Below are 17,247 nucleotides of genomic sequence, written 5' to 3' on the forward strand. Positions count from 1 at the left end.
ATAGCGTTCAGTGAGTGATTAATGTAAGATTGAAGGAACAGTTTGGTATTTTGCAAAATCAGCGAGATGAGATCGATACCACTCCCATGCTTGTACACCAAATGAGGCTGCAGCCAAGAGACCTTTTAAGTTTAATTATTAACATGTTATATCTCCCTCGTTTAATCCATAGAAAAACTGCAACAACAACAATTTGATGTTTTTGGGAGTGTTATGTGCCAGACTATTTCTTGGCCAGGAGTAGGTATTTTGTTACATTACGCCGGGCTAACCATTTGCCCTTTTTGTGATGTGAAGCTAAGCTAACTGGTTCTAGCAACAAGTTTACGGTAGATGAACGTGAAATCCTCTCACTTCACTCTAACACGGTATTTCCCAAAATATTCACAAATACAGTATCATCAAAAGACAAAGTTTTCCAGATGAGCCTTTTCTAATAACATCATCAGAAAAATCTAAAGACTCTTCGTTTACTGTCATAAGTGACAAAGAAAAGCAGCAAATCCGGACATTTAAGAAGCTGGAACCAGCAAATGTTTGATATTTTTGCTTGGCGATTAATTATCTTTCAATCGACTAACTGATTAATTGACTGATTGTTGCAGCTCCAACATATATGCACAAATGATGTGAAATTAGATAATTACCGTTCTGAAAATGTGGTTGCTATTCTGCAAAGTGGAGGAAATTAAATGAGGTAGTTTCCCCCTTGATTGCAAACCTGCTTTCAAACTTCACAACCGTAACAACAGAGAGGAGGCCAGTGAAAAGAAACTTTTCTGTTTTTTTTAACAAAGCTTGTTGTTTTTTATGATCTTTTGGGTGTGTTTTATTTCAGCTGGATGCAGCACTGGAATTGATTCATTTGTTGTTCCTCGCTCACTTGGACTCCAAGCAGCATGCGAGAGCTAACAAGGAATACGGATCAAACGACTCAGAGCAGGGGAATCAAATATCCCGAGCAGTTTCCTAAAACAGCAGGATTTAGACGATAGAAGGAACACAGGAGCAGTGTCCCGGTCTGTGTGTGTGTGTGTGTTTGGATGGGATGCTGAAAAACAGGCTGAAATCAAGAGAGTTTGTGAAGAAAATAGAGGACTGAAGACTGGAGGGTATATAGGGAGAGAGCAGGAAAAAAAGGAAAATCAAGGAAGAGAAGGGGGAAAGGAAATATTGTCTGTGCTTTCTACCCACCTTTCACCACCTCTCCACTGTTTGTCCAGATGCCTAATGGTTTATTATGTGAAACCCAAGGCTTCCAGGTTAATGTGGACACTGGTTTCACATTTTCAGAGACGTCAGCTGCAGTCTACTTTGCTAGAAGAATACAGAGTAGATCTTAAACACCTTTTTGTATTACATACAGAGAAAACATGTTCAACTTTCATTATGTATTTTTAATCCTGAAGTAAATGGTTTATTTATCATAAAAAGTTTCTCAGCCCACAAGAAATACTTACAAGGGCTTTCACACCAAAAGTGTGATATGTTGTAAGAGCATTCAATACATATTCAGAATTTCATAGTGGGGAAAATAATTGGAAAGCTGATTTTGTGCATCTCCAAAAACCCAGATTGTTTGTTTTTTAGATCATGCACTGCTTCTTATGTTGCCATCGACCTCATGCACACTAGTCACTATGATTGGAGAAGCATGGTTTTCACTGTACATTGACAAAATATTGTCTGACAATGGATGACACAGAGTAGGTTCTCCATGAAAGTCACCACACTGATGCTGATGTTGTTATCAGTATGTTTTGCCCACTTCACTTGAGGACAATGTACCATTTTTGGTTACCGTGCCACAGCCCTGCTGATGCCTCCACTCCTCATACTATACTGTAGTAGAGACTTTCTCCTGAAGGGAAACATTTTCTCATGACCCACAGATCATGCTCATCCTGGGCTGCACTATAGAAGTTTCTCAGATGGCCCCACAGTGACAGTGGTTGGTCAGAGAGAATGGGCCCCTTGCCCACAGCGCACAGTAAAATCTCATTACCCCAAGAACATGAAGGAAGTGGTGCGGCAGGAGCACAACAAATTACCTGGGAGTCATTACACTTAATGGCATCCACTGTTGACTACGCATTCCTTACAGAAGGTTTTTCACAGGCCATTTGTAAAAGTAAGCAAAGTCCCAAGATGTTGTCTCATCCGCTCATTATTAATAGCGTTAACTAGATTGGGTTTTGTTTGACATCCCGGAGGTGTCATGGGGTCAGACAAAATGAAGGTGTCTGACTATGGAGCCATGTGGTTTTAATATGAAGGAATCTAATCATGGCATCACATTCATCCTATTTCTATGGTTACAGAGCAGACACGGAGTAAACACGAGCGCCTTTTTTTCCCCCAGCAGCTAACGGTCTCACTGTATCATGGCACGACCTGCCGTCTCCATTGCATGCAGCGGATGGAAACTAGGCCGTCTGCTTCACAGGTAAGACAGATGCCTGCAGCGGCTTTTTAGCAAAGCCGGCCACAGCTGTTGCCAGGAGCATAGTGCCATGACGAGGGGCAGTTTAGTAACTTAATAGTGCAGGACAGTGTCAAACTGGTCGCCAAATATGCTCTCATTTATGTGCAGCACGCTAAAGAGAACACTCTGCTTATGAAGACAGCTTGTTTTTATGAACTCCTTTAAGGTTAACTACTCTCTCTGCACAGCCACTGTGTTTATGCATAATTATCTGTCCCTAAAGAGAGACAGGACCTGTCTGTCCTTTTACCGCAACAGTCTTTTTCCTTCATTATACACAAAGTTTCAGAGCAGGAGAAAACAAAAAGAGCTAAGATAGATAGCGCTAATGATACGATATTAACTGACACAGGATGAAAGAGAAAATGAGATCAAATAACCCTGAATATACTGGAAGATATACAGTGCATATTTGAGTGTGCTTTAGGGTATGTGCCCGAACTTGCTGACCTGTTTATATGAAGCCTATTCCCCTCCATGTTTATAATCCCCGTTCTGACATTTCACATGTGCCTATAGGTCTGTCATGCTAGATTAAGCTAGATACAGTGCTTCAGGAATTGCATTCCATATTGTTGCCACTGCTCATCTAATTTCAGATGCTTCAAAGCATTCTCAGTGCTCGAAATACATATATATTCAAGTAATCGAAGCAGACACATCAAACATAGCTTTGGCTCACATGCGCCCTCTCTTTGTTTTTAAGTCACATTCCAAACTGTGCCTGCCTGGATTTGATTGACCTAAATCTATACTAAGTCAGGTCAAATACATTTACGCCTTACTATGAAGGTGTAAATCTGTACTCCCGAGTCTCTACCCAGGAAGGCTATGTGGCTATGGCTGCCCTGGCTGGAAATGACTTGGATTTCACGTCCCATTACACCCTGTTAATCCCACAGCAAAAGGTCGATCTGCAGGAGATCGCAACAGCAGGGAACCACATTAAAGAAAAGATTATTATAGCACCCTCAAGGGCGTCTATAGATAGGATGCAAGAGATACGGTGCACATGTCTGAGGATATGCATATGCATGTGTGACCTGGTGAGCTGCACACCCATATAATATCCAGCATGCAGCATGAAGTCTTCCACATGTACCTCCGGGAACATACAGTTGAGTCAGTCTCTATAATGTAAACCTTCTGACAACTTTGAAGTGAAATGTTGGCTTTTTCTCTAAATCTGAACATAGCTGATCCTTACATGAAAAAAAGTTTAATAGGAAACAACTTATTTTAATAGGAACCAACTTCATCCAAATGACAGCATATGCGAAATATCCGCCGACATCAGCTTTCCGTGTAAAATCCATGCACAGCCAAGAGCACAATCAGCCAGTGTTTGCGAACTTCAGAAAGCATTATTACACATCTTCCTTCAAGCTTAAACTGTTTAATCAAGATTTAAATCCTTGAACCCAAGGAACTTAGTTACTTTTTCCAATATTTTCCAATAAAATAAAGGCTCTCCCCTTGAAAAAAAATTGGAGATTGACTATGGTGCACCAAGGTCACCTTCTCTTTCAATACTGTGAATGGCATTTGTCTCAGAATAGTCTCAGGCCATCATCCAAACGGCTTCCAAGATCATAAATCTTGTCTTGCCCATCCAATTTTATAGGGAGATGGTAAACTCCAGCTGTGAGGTCTAAAAAAGGGACTTATGAGCATAACCATAAAACCCTGAAAATCAAATTGTTGAGGGTTGGAGAATAACTGGAGCTGGTAGCAGTAGCACTGAAAGATCCTTGAGTAGTTGCTGACCAAACTCCCTCCTTGGAAGAGGGAACCACACTGGGATTTAAAAAAAAAAAATCACTCTTTTAATGGAAACCTCAGAAGGACAGGGAAGGAGACAGAGGGGGAAAGTAAGGTATGCAGGAGGAATGAGGAGACTTTCCATCTGCTCTGGGTTCCAACAAGGACTCATGAGGTCTGTGACATGACACACAGTCTCCCACAGACGCGCCTCTGCTTTTATTCTGCATTTCCTTCCCTCGATCCGTGTTTATCACAAATTGACCCTCGTGTCATTGGTTCTAAAGAACAGCCACGCGGACAATGAACCAGACAACTGCCTCACAGGAGAGGGTTTGTTTTGGTGTATCATGGCAACTAGGTTTCTGTTTTGGTCATCTTTTTTTTTCCCCCTTCCTGTCACCGTTTGCAGCGGAGCAATGAGCCTGGGCCATTGTGGTGGAAATAACTTGGTCAGAGAGATATAGAGGAGGCAGTAGAAAGGAAGAAAATGTTGGTCTGAGTGAGGTCAGTGTGAGAGACCAGAATTGGAACCACTGAGCCACTTTAAAGTGGAAAACAGTCACCCAAAGCCCATTAGCAGAAACCCAACGTTTTACAACACACATCACCTCAGCGCTCCAATCCCTCTACTCCTCTCCAACTTTGAAAGCAGTTTCTCCTCTCCGAACTCTCTGTGTTTTGTTATTCGTTTCTAATGGTTATAGTGCTTGAGGAGTCTCCAGACAGGAGCTCGGTGATCTCAACATGTTCTCGGTGACATAAGTGGCGTTTTGTGTGAGGAACGGAACACTTGACAGGAGGAATTCGCAGTTTTATAGAACAGAGCCCCTTAATGAGGCTTAACGTGGAAAACAAACAGAAGGGAGATCATGATCGTTGTGCAGCACGTCAGGATGCAGGGTGTTGACGTGGAGCTCCACCCTCTCAACACTTGATCTGCCGTGTGTATTTATAGTTGCATTAATTTGGGATTAGGTTTTATGGGAGGGTTTGTTGCTCCGCAGCCATCATAACAACAGTGGATCCGGGGTGGTATTTTTTCTGCCATGCCGCATGTCAAGCCTGACCATGTAGCATGCCTTAGTGCAATTAAATGGGATACTGTGTGGAAAAAATAAGGAAAAAAATGAGTCAAATATGGAGCTCATGTGTACAACATAAATAATAAAACAGCATTAAGTGGCACTAAGTGTCTTTTTGTAACAGAGCACATTATGTGAATAGAATACCATTCAATTCTCTGAGCAAAGTGAAGTTTACTGGTGTAAGTGTTGGCATCACTTCGCTTTTGCTTGGTCCATGGTCAGATAATGGCATTAATTCAGACACAAGATGAGAGCCTGATATAAAAGTCCATAAGAAGAACATTTTTCAGCTACTGTTTCAGGAATTTACCCAAATTATGAAAGTGTGTGTGCCTCCCTGCTTCTGTCAGATGATGTAAATCCATCAATGAGTTACATTAAAAACTTAAAACACACTGTCATACATTGTTATTTCTGTTTCACTGACTTTGGATCAGTGTTGTGTTTAAGGGGCTCATAAATTAAGATGATCAGCAGAAAGTAAAACAATATATAACATAATATGCAGTAGAATGTGTGCAAATAGACACACTCACTGTCAGTTTCTCAAGCCTTCAGTCTTTCTTTTTCTCCCCTCTTGCCTCCTTTCTGTCTTTTCTGATGTCCCTTTGCTCAGACTAAAGTTCAAGCAAAAAGAGCACCAACAGCAGGCAACATAACACAGCTCAGGCACAGTGATCTTTAAGCCAAAGTTCTCCCAAAGAGATATGGGCACAGCAGCCTCTTGTGGCCAAACATGAAAAGGCACAAACGTTTGGGAAATTAGGCAAAGGTCCTGACCGCACAGCAAACCACACAGTAATGCATATGTAATGCCAGTCTCAGTTAACAGGAGGTTTAAGGCACTGACAATTTCATGGGTGGTTGGGATTCTGGTTAGAAAAGTCAACATACATTCCATGTAATGTAACAAACATTTTGTTCTTTTTGGGCTTGATCTGTCCAAAAACTCCCTTTGGATATAACAGTAAATAACGCAGACACGTCACGCAGACCAATCTGAGATTCTAAGATTTCAGCATTTCTCAAAAGACACACTGTGTGTCAAGATACTGCACATCCAGAAGCTTTTGAGATACAAGTGTCCCTGTTCTGAAATAGTGTCTGGATTTGTAATAGAATTTACATAATGGAAAGAGAGAGGCTGTGTGTGTGTGTGTGTGTGTGTGTGTGTGTGTGTGTAAGAGACAGAGATAGACATAGAGAGAAAAGGTGAGCAATTAAGTTTTAAAAAAATGAGAAAATTAAACTAAATAGGAACAGAAAGTGCAGCAGCTCTTTTAAACTGTTAACAATTTATGAAAAATTTAATGCGTTCCCACTATCATCATTGGAGGCTGTGCACTTGTAATTTTTGTTGCGATTTCACTACTTTCTCAAAGACAAAGTTAATTTCTAAAACCCTTTGATCCTCCTCACAGATTCATGGCTCTTAATTCCAAACTTTCTGGAGCAAAATCCATGATGTTGAGAAGCCTGGACTAAATTAGCAGAACGTCAAAGAGAGGATCACGTACCTACGATCCATCCTCGAATAACACAACTAAAAAAAATAAATACATAAAAAATCTGTTCTTGAATCAAAACTCGTTATTCCAAGATACTCGAGACATTCATCAGAAAAAGCACCATGATCTCAAGTAACCGATAAATCCTCCTGATAGCTGAGGATGTGTTTCTGTCTCGAATAAATTTACACTTACAGAACTGTTGCATCATACATGCATTGCTCATACTGCTCTAACCTCCTACAATGCAGGCAGCTGATTACAGAACACGCCACAGCATGTGGCATTGACTGTAGTGTGACTGTGGAGAGATTTGGGTTTACATGCATATTGCGCTCCCATCAGTAAGTCTGATGCTCTTGGAAACTGACAAATTTGCCACAAGGATTCTGAAAGGATGACCATTTCAGATAATCCTGCAAAGCGAATCCCAAACGTGACATTTGGTGTACACGAGGAGGTAAATATTTCAAGTTAGTGGGAGTGTTTGTGGGAAGAGGCATGTTGTTGTTTATCCTCTGTTTCCTCTAGGGGGAGTCAGAGCCTGCAAATCCATGAAATGTCTTTTGAGGGAGAAATGAGATGAATCTAAAGTAGCCTTTGAAGACTTCTAAGCAGCCCTGATGTGGAAGAGATGTGTCTTTTTTTCATTTTCTTCATCACAAAAACCTGTACAGACCAAGGTGAACAGAAAATAAAGGAGAACCCTGCACTGCAGCACATCACTTTCCAGATTTCACATGAAGCACATGCCATCATTCCCACTTCCATCTGTTGTGGAATGTATTGATTTGCCATTGCAAGAAGCAAAGTGGAATCAAAACGTCCATGGCCAGAATCTCAGCGGGAAAGGAATGTAAGTAGTAGGCACCGAACTGGAACAGGACACCATAACTAATCACTCGGATCTCATTTTATTATTTATATTCCCGCAGCTGGGCGAGGGCCGGCTGTTTGATCAATTCTCCACTCCCTTCTTTTAACAGCAACGAGCCACTGCCACTACGTTAAATTATTCAATTGGGCCTCCTTTGTTGTTAATAGGAGTGATCATTCTTGCTTAAACGGCATAACGTATGCGCTGACAGCCAACAGTGATACAAACCTGTCCCAGGGGACACAAATCTATCAGTGGCGAGCGTCTACATGCCACATTAGAGATTCCAGGCACCAGTGAAGCATAGGCAAGTAAAATACACTCAGCATCAAGGCCTATATGGGAAAGCCTCGTTCCACAAGGCCACAGACATAAATGATCAAGCCCCCTCTATTTCAGTGAAATAAAGCCGATAGTTGAGCCTCCTCTCTGGGATTTTAACTCATGGAAGAGCTGATCTTTAATACTTGTGCTGATTTTAGGCTCAGGAAGACAAGCAGGATGTTGTTATTTATGCAGCACAGTTCAGAGAAAGGAACAAAGATTAAAAGATAAGAGTAAAGGGATTATTCCTGATTTAGACACGCTGTGCCAAGAACACACAAAGTTTTGCAAAACTAGACAATTCTTTCAATCACGCTGCACTAGTTCTAAATTTAACTAGAAGCAGCTAACTCAGTCGTTACTGCAGGCCAATTTGGAGTGAGAGACTGAGAGTTTTCTTCTTGTTTTTACTTGCAGCGGAACTCTGGAGTTCTTTTCCATGTGGCTCGTTTGTTTACCCTTCCCCCACCAGGGTGCTGTCAACACTACCGGCCTGGTGAATAGGAAAAGGTCAACATGCCAAGGGGTCGTTCTTGCGCCCTGGATTCTGGACTTTTTCTTCCCTAAACCCTCCAGTGCTGTTATTACTACTTCTGCTGCTGAGGAGCTGGAAAAAGGGAGTACAACTGGGAGGAAGGAATCTCATGGTTGAAATAACAGAAACTTTTTTTCACATGCTGCCGGGTGCAAGATGTTTTTCATGTTAAGATGGAATTTAAGGTGAAGAAGAAGACGGCATACTTTATTAATCCCTCTTGGGGGAAAGCAACTTTCTGAATAATTATCTGTTATATATATGGGTATGTCTACCTATTATAGGATATTTCAGTATGAACTGATCTGTAACGACAGATTTTTACCACTGCCTGAGCTGTCAAACTGTGAGCTCCTCTCTGCTGTTATATTGCATTTAGTATTTCTACTAATGCCCAGCTTACATCTAAGAAGCATTTGAGACTTTGAAGCTATCAGAACCAAATGAAAGCACAAAGACTGGTACAACAGTTTCTTGTCAACTGGCATGCCTGATATGTCAAACAAGCAATAATATGGCACTGCACAGGCCTGTTAATGTGAATTAGCCTTTATTCTTACCACCAGCTTTATGATCTACAGAGCAAAATGCCCTCAAGTCAATTCAGCCTACAAGTTAACAGCGCTGTTCGATAGCTGAGCATGGTGCAGAGCGATATCACGCTAAACGCACATCTCCATATATCTGCTCAAAAGAATGCCACTGATTTCCCTGTACTCCCTCTGTAAGCTACTGCCGTATGCTGAAAATGATAAATGTTTTTCGTTAGTGATTGCTTAAACTGGTTGGAAATCTGGAGAGGGCGGAGAGGAGCTGAGCAAGAAGATGCATGCAAACCGCAGCACTCCTCCCTCACATACAGCAGATTCATTGCAGTGTGATATGATGAGAGCAAGCACTTCACGCTGCTCGCCCATTAAACTCGAAGCTGCTAAATGTTTTGCTGAAACGTTAGGAGGACATTCAACCACCATCTCTAATCTTAACTGACCGCGTGACCCCTCATAAGAGCTGGGGCACAACCATATCACACAGTGCATTTCATTTGGACAAAAAAATACACCAAGGCTTTGAATGTCATGACTTTCTTAATAAAGATCAGATGTTCTTAAGCTCTCCCTTTAGCCAATTTAAAGGAGAGCCTCACCACAAAGCACTGAGCACACTTGAGTCAATAAGCCAGTTAGCAGAGGGGAAAGTAAAAAGAATTCAATTCTTGACTTATTTAATAGGGGATTTGGCGTGGCAGGTCAGGGGGTGTAATCCAGGAGATTGGACACTGATTCTTTAATCGAGTGGCTCCACCGTACATCTCCTTCCTCCCCTCCTGATTTCACTGTAGAAAGAGAGTTCCCCTCGTGTAGCACTGAATTTCAATGGCCCGCTCCTCTGCTGGTTCAAAACCCCCCTCTTATAACTGCGGCTGCATGGAAACCAGATGGAGATGGGGAGTACAGCACATCAATAAGCCAAGCCTCCTGCTACTCCTCCATAGCTGAGAGAGTAATTCAGCATTCATTAACAATAACGCATTCATTAGCAAATAGCAACCGACCAGTCATTGCTAAAAACCTTTAGCCTGCGTATCAGGAAATTGGAAAAGGCAGGCTAATGAAACCGCAGTGAATGGTGGGGGAAAAAAGCAGCACTTTGGTGGCTGTGTGCCACGCTCAGGTCCCAGCAGTGCAGAGGATCTCTCAATGTAGCGACAGCTTCGGTTTGATTCTGCATAGGCTGCTTGTTTCCGCTCGCTGCCTCGGAGACCCCCGGTTTTAGCCTCGATGAGGGCAGGAGGGAGACTGCTGTTACTTTTAAAAACTGCATCACCTTACAAAACACTGTGGTTGAAAGTTGAACTGCGTAACCTCTCGCATTCAACACCAGCAACATGTGCCTGCTAAAAGAGGTCGAGAAAGTAGCGTGCTGACTATAAGGCCCATTTTGTGCAATTTGTGCACTATTCCGAAGTGTTACTTTAGATAAGGGCTGAGATAAGCGCTGACAAGATTGTGTCTCTGTCAGCAGCAGTTAAAAGAAATGTCTTATCTGTCTCTGGAGTATTTATTGTAATGGTACATCCTCAACTGCAAGTTAACAGGAGCCAAATTCTAGCAGAGTAGAGAGAAGCACATGCTGGGTTTCTTGAACAGATGGCAATATCCCAGTTCCTGGATTCAAGGCAGGTATTGACAGTTCAGTGTGCATACGCATTCACCACTAGAATACTAAATCAAATCACAATACCTCCTTCTTATTATCTCCTTCCCTCTCCCATTTTTTTTTGAAATAAATGCATACGAGCACACACGTGGCCAAAGAACACACAGATATCTTCATCATACATAAACCAGGAGATGATGAATTCATCCTGAGGATCTCCCCGACCCCGTCCCTGATTTGCTGAGCATGAGTAATTGTCAGAGCCTGTGAAATAATCGGAGCTTTCAACACTAATGGAAGCCCTGCACATTCATTATTCAGTCCAGGAAACAGAGTGCTGCAAAGTGTCAAGGGACCTATGAGTTATTGCTCAGCGTGAACTAACCTTAGACTGCGAGGGAAGTGACAGAAGCCCACTGCACTTTCTCCTCCTCTGTCTCCTTTGCCTCCCTCTGTCCATCTGCACAGGCAGACTGGCACCACACAGAGAACCCGAGATTCTGTCACAGCTGTGGCATGGTCAGACGGCCGGTGATGGGTGTGCTGTGTGGCTGCGGACAGAATGACAGACGGTCTGCGCTCTCTTGTGTCACTGCAGCGCTTGACCACGGACAGCCATGGCTGGTGGAGAAAGGCTTTTCCCTGTATTACGGCTCTCCTGGGACTGCTGTGGGATTTACGAGGAAAGAGGAGGGAGGAATGCGGCAGGAGGTGGGGGGGGGGGGGGTTGGGTGAGGGGGCTCAGAGGTTGGCTGACCTGCAGATAACACATGGCAAGAAACAGATAGGTTTGATATGAGAACATGCCCGCACTTGTGCTCGGGGGAAAGGGACACCACAAATGTGAGTCAGTAAATACGGTTACTCCACACTCCTAAAAAGCAACACACATCAGACAGAATTCCAGCAATGTACTTAAGCCTTCTTCATTTCCTATGTCTAGACCTTGGGAGTCGTGCTGCTACTCAGCTTTAAAGTGAAAGTGGAGGGAAGCAGCTAAGACGAAGCAGGGGTTTTATATCAGGACAAGCAGACAACATGCAGAACACATTCTTTCAAACTCAAAATACTTTAAAGTGTCTTTTCTATACCCATATATGCTTGAATGTATTTAGTAGGCCTATTTAGTATCCCTAACTATCTGCATTTCTGGGACACAGTGTGCAATTTGCAAAGGCTAATTTGTTTCAAACAGCTCTTAACACCAGATGGAAAAAAATCACCTCCACAAGGACCCAGTCTTTTGTCGACCATGTTAGAAAAACACGCTCAGCCATGCACCGCTGCACGAACCATTTCTTAAGAGTCTAGGACTTATAAATGCTCCTCTACTCGCGCGCAACCCGGGGATTTTTTGTTTTTCCCTTTGCACCGCCACCACTGTCAATCTGCATTGCAGAATCAAACACAGGCGGGGAATTGTACAAATTATTCGGCTGATGGCGAAAAAAAAAAGGACCAAAACATCAAACTTGGCAAATCAGAAGTGAAGGCTACATGGGCAATAAGACCACATCATTTCAATCTGCCTGTCCACGAGAAGTCATCTCCTGTCTCTTCCCACATGTTGTTAGATACGTGTGGATGGGTTTTGTGTGGTTTCAGTATGTCTTTCTTCAAGCTATGAAATAGCACGAATATCAGCATGAAGATAGCAGTTTCAGAGCTCCAAGCGTTTCAAGCATACATTAGCGGACCTCTAGTTTACAGGGTGGAATTGAGTATTCTTGTCTACGGCTGTCTTTTTGACTCAGGCAATTTAGCATGCCAGCATGTTGCTATAAAAATGACCCAATTAATTTGATTAGGAAACTAAGGTTCAAGATACAGAGTGTGAAAACATGAGTCGAGTGGTAAAGAGTGTGGGGGAATGCTAATGAGGCATGATTTAATGAGGGAAGATGTGTATAAAGGAGTTTGTGTGCATGCATGTTACATTTGGCTTAACAAAAGCATTGGACAAGGATGAAACAAGCAGCTGACTTCACTGTGCCCCGGGTGTTCGTAGGAAAATGGTTAAATACTTAGCAGCTGAAACTGAAATAATGTTGGTCTTTAAGAATACAAAGCACGAGCGTGAACTATTTAACACTGAAACAAAGCGCTGTATTTGTTTGAAGTGTGTTTCAAGAGAGCTAACTCTATGTGGTGCTGAGATGGTGAGATATGGTTGAAAACTGTAAAAAGCTGATAAATGGAGCTCATGTTAAGATTTTCTTCAATTCCACGGAGAGACTAAGTTTGACTATAACATTTAAAATAATGCATTTAAATTATTACTACACAGTATGAGCACAAAGTGCACTTGAGGTCACATTTTAGATTATTTCATATGTCTTCCTCTAATTAGTGGTATGGGAGGAACAGATCGTGGCAAGGTTTGAAGCTGTTATTCAGTCCTGTCTTTACATCTGAGAAAAGTCATGTATTTTCATTGTTTTGGCTCTTTGCTCCAGCACACTGGAGCGTTCACTGCCACTGTTTGCAAGAAACAATGACAGTGAAATTTCAGGGTAGACAATTAAATGCGAGCATCACTACATAAACCTCAATGATCACATTTAATATTTAGTTGTATTCATTACCATTCACCAAGGCCTTCACTGCAGCTATGTTTTACTTCTCACTTGTTTCAGGAGCTTTTTGCCTTCAGTCTGATTATCAGCAGATGACTAACTTGGCTAGCCAGGAGCACTATAATATAAAGGAATAAATTGTTTCCTTGTCTGTTTATGCTTATTTCTGGATCATTGACCTAACATCGGGGATGTAAAAAGGTCAATAATTCCAACACTGTTCATTCGATATGGACGTGAACCCACTCAAACAACCTTAACGCTGAAAGTCAGCATTTTTAGCCCCGGGTGATACTTTCATCTGAAATCCAATGTGCTGGAGTACAGCGCCAAAACAAGTGAAAGAAAAATGTGCTGATATTACTTGATGCATTCTGTGATCCACAATGACCTCATGGTAATCATGAATTAAAAATAGAGTACAAAGGTGGGCGCAAAATCTGGGAGAAACTGGGTTCAGGCAGGTTCACCCTCGGCTGCCTCTGCCTGCCTCTGCCTGCCTCTGCCTCACTGACACGGTTATTCAGCACGAAATAACTTAAAAATGGTGACACTATTTCCAAAGTCAATTATCATAATGGCTGCCTTTGCCAGTACCACACAATCCTCTCACATCACTCTCTCTCTCTCTCTCTCTCTCTCTCTCTCTCTCTCTCTCTCTCACACACACACACACACACACACACACACACACACACACAAAACGCAGCGCGGTGCACTTGCTCCGCTCCTCTCTGAACCCTCCTTCCCACGATCCGCCCACCATCTCGGGACTGGAGTCACGTGGCTCACCGCCTAGTGTCTCTCTGCGAGCCGACACCACCTCATATCAAAACTCACCGAGCGCCCGGCGGAGAGCGGCAGGAAGATGAGAAACGCAGAGGAGTACGCGGACAGCAAGCGGCAACGACGCCAGCGGGCTCACATGGAGGACGTTCAATAGCGGACATCGGCCGCGGTGATCCGAAATGCTCTCCCTGTTCCCCGCAGAGGGAGGATATGACAAGGCATCTGAGCAGGACGGGGGATGAGATTCACACCGTTTCGGAGACCCTTTTCGTCCTGTGATCTGAAGCAGCCGCGGGGCTTCGGGGGCGCACAGCTCACAGTCGCTCCAGCTCAACTGTGGATTGAAGAACACTGATTCTGTCTGTATCTCATTTAAACCTACCCGAGCTCGGTGGGTAGGGTGGTCTCACCATGAAGGCTGTTTCAGCAAACTTATTCGCTCTTCTTTTCCTGTGCGCCCTTGCAAGTGTTTTCTACGTCTGGAGCGCACTGGAGAACCGTTTGGAGCGACACAAACGCAGGTTCTCGGTACCGGGCGGTGGGTCTTTTCACCAAGGTCTCCCAGCGGACCTCTCTGCCAAAACTTTCCGGGTTTTGCTTGCTGTCCCAGCGGCACAAAGACCGCACTTGGGGGGCAGACTTGAGGCTCACAACCTCACTGATCACACCGTCTCTGCAGGAAATCAAGATTACCATGTGAATGGGGATAACAAGAGGTCAGCGCTGCGGGAGGGCCCGGTCAAGTTAGGCTCCCCTGTGGAGGATGGGATATTTTGGAGTGAATGGCTGGAGGACCTCCTCCCTGTGGGCTTCACAGAGGAATATGCTCGGGCATGGCGAGAGAGAGCCAGGACATATCGGATAGTGAGGCTGGAGCCTGGATGCGGCAGGATATCTAATCAGCTCGCCACTTTTGCAGATGGGACCAAAGCGTGTGTGCGTTACGGGATAAACGCGGATCAGGTGCAAGGAGAAACTTTGACATATTACCTTGCCAGTTTGTTAGGCATCACAAACCTGCCTCCTCTAATACTGTCCCAGCTGAGCGGTGACAGTGAACAATGGGCGGCTGTGAGGGCGCGGATAGACGGTTTACAGTGGAGTGATCGGGCCGTGGTTTCTCTCACTGAGTGGGTCTCCAACCTGACCGGGGTGGTCACACCTGCGCCGCTCCGACAGGAGAGCGGCGGGCTGCATCCTGTGCTGGAGGAGCTGTGGAACAAGACGACGGCAGAGCTGCTGGAGCTGATGCAGTGGACCGACCTGATCGTATTCGACTACCTGACTGCAAACTTCGACAGACTCGTCAGCAATCTGTTCAGCCTGCAGTGGGATTCGCGCGTAATGGAGAGAGACACCAACAACCTCCTCAAAACACCCAGCGGTGACCTTGTATTCATTGACAACGAGGCCGGACTCGTGCACGGCTTTCGTGTATTGAAAATGTGGGAGAAATATCACAGTACAGTCCTGAGCTCTGTGTGTGTGTTCAGAAAAAGGACCACGCAGCGCGTGGCGGAGCTGCACAGGCGCAGAGACTCCAGGAAAAGGCTGCTGGAGCTCTACAGAGACAGCGAGCCTTTGTCTCCGGAATTAGGATTTCTCTCAGACGAGCATGCTGGTGTTCTTCAGGACAGGCTAGACAGATTATACAAACACATTTTGTATTGCAAAGGAAAGTACAGCCAGCTGTGAACATTCAGGACGCACAGGTGACGGATTTGCTACCTGCACGGTATAATGAGCTCTGCAACACGACTGGCACACCTGTGCTAAACTGATGCGCATTACAAAAAAAGAAATTCAATTAAGAATTAAAAAAACTGTCTTGAATATCCAGCTGAACTACCTCTTGTGAATAGAATGTGTTGCCTACTTTATAAATAACTAATTTGACACATGTTTATAAGCTCCCTGATGAGATTTTCACTGTATGCCTCACAGAGACGAATGGTAAAGGCCAGTTTCTCCTGTCTCCTTCACCCCACAGATGCTCACCTGAATAGCTTAAATTGTAAAGAGTAGGCTATATTTGTGACAAGGGTGTCATAATGCAGCGCTTCATACGTGTTTGGATTCTTGCCTTGTGTCTTCCCTAAGCCTTAACATAAGTTGACTCTTGAATATTGTATTTCTGTTGACATCCGGCTGGCTTTTTTTAAAAATAGAAAATCGTTTGCACAGTACATTGTCATAGAGGCACCTGCACTCCTGTAACTGTGTTTGGATTGCATATTCAGCCTTAAAGTCACAGGTGTACCATAGCCATTATACATGCTGTAAGTATGTTGTAAATATTGTCTGTCATCCTATTTTGGGAATTTGATGCTCCACTAATTTAACGTGCATTGTAACATTCCAAAATCTCTTGTTCTTTTTTTTTTGATAAATACACTGTAACTTAATTTAACTGTTGTCAGACTGTGTTTTGTATGCAGTTTGTACTTAACTGCCTTATTAGAGTGCATCAAATATTTACCTAGTCTGTGTGGAGCGCTGGGATTTTTCAAGCCTCTGTACTTGCCCATTACAGCGCTCTCATTGTGCTGGAGAAATATCTTGTACTGGCACACTGTTCCCCAGGAGCTATTCTGTCAGCCACAGGCACGCTACAACAGGAATCTCTAATCCCCTTTATAATCTCACCCAGAATGATGAACTGGAGGAGACAACTGACATCATTTGACATCCTTTGAAAAGGGGCTTTACTGTTCCCTAACTATATCAAAACTTCCTCCTTTCCACAAGACAGATGACAGAACATTCATCATTCTGGTGAAGCTACGGCCAAGGTTGGGTGACTTATTGGTTCAAGCTGTAGGAATGAAGAGTAAGAAAACTCCCTTTTGTGGCGCATGTGCTGCAGAGAGGCCGAGCCCACAATTAATTAGTGCGTTGTCTTCAGAGAGCCTTGTTTACAGTTTTTCAAAGGTTGAAACTGTACCTGTTAAAGATATTCAAGAGAAAGCAGTACATATATATATATGACGCCTGGAGGTAAGGTGTATTCTTTTGTCTTGTACTGTATCCCACATCAGTCTTTAATTTGACCCTTCTGGAAGCATCTTCTCCTTATTAGTTCCACTGTGGGCCCAGCTCTGTGTCTGATTTCAGGTTCTAGACTTCCGAGCACATCAGAGGGAA

At 43.5% G+C, this 17,247-nt stretch overlaps 1 protein-coding gene across 1 annotated transcript; it reads left to right on the top strand.

Moving 5' to 3' along the window:
• The first annotated feature begins 14,146 nt into the window (after positions 1-14,146).
• Positions 14,147-17,024, top strand: fjx1 (four-jointed box kinase 1). The gene has a single exon (XM_076734169.1). The coding sequence runs from the start codon at positions 14,515-14,517 to the stop codon at positions 15,796-15,798; it is 1,284 nt and encodes a 427-aa protein (XP_076590284.1). The 5' UTR covers positions 14,147-14,514; the 3' UTR covers positions 15,799-17,024.
• Positions 17,025-17,247: the final 223 nt, after the last annotated feature.

Source organism: Chaetodon auriga, chromosome 6 (assembly GCF_051107435.1).
Source record: "Chaetodon auriga isolate fChaAug3 chromosome 6, fChaAug3.hap1, whole genome shotgun sequence".
Classification (NCBI taxonomy): domain Eukaryota; kingdom Metazoa; phylum Chordata; class Actinopteri; order Chaetodontiformes; family Chaetodontidae; genus Chaetodon; species Chaetodon auriga.

Excerpts from the sequence above, each read along its gene's own strand:
- fjx1 (XM_076734169.1), top strand. The coding sequence starts at position 14,515 with ATGAAGGCTGTTTCAGCAAACTTATTCGCTCTTCTTTTCCTGTGCGCC.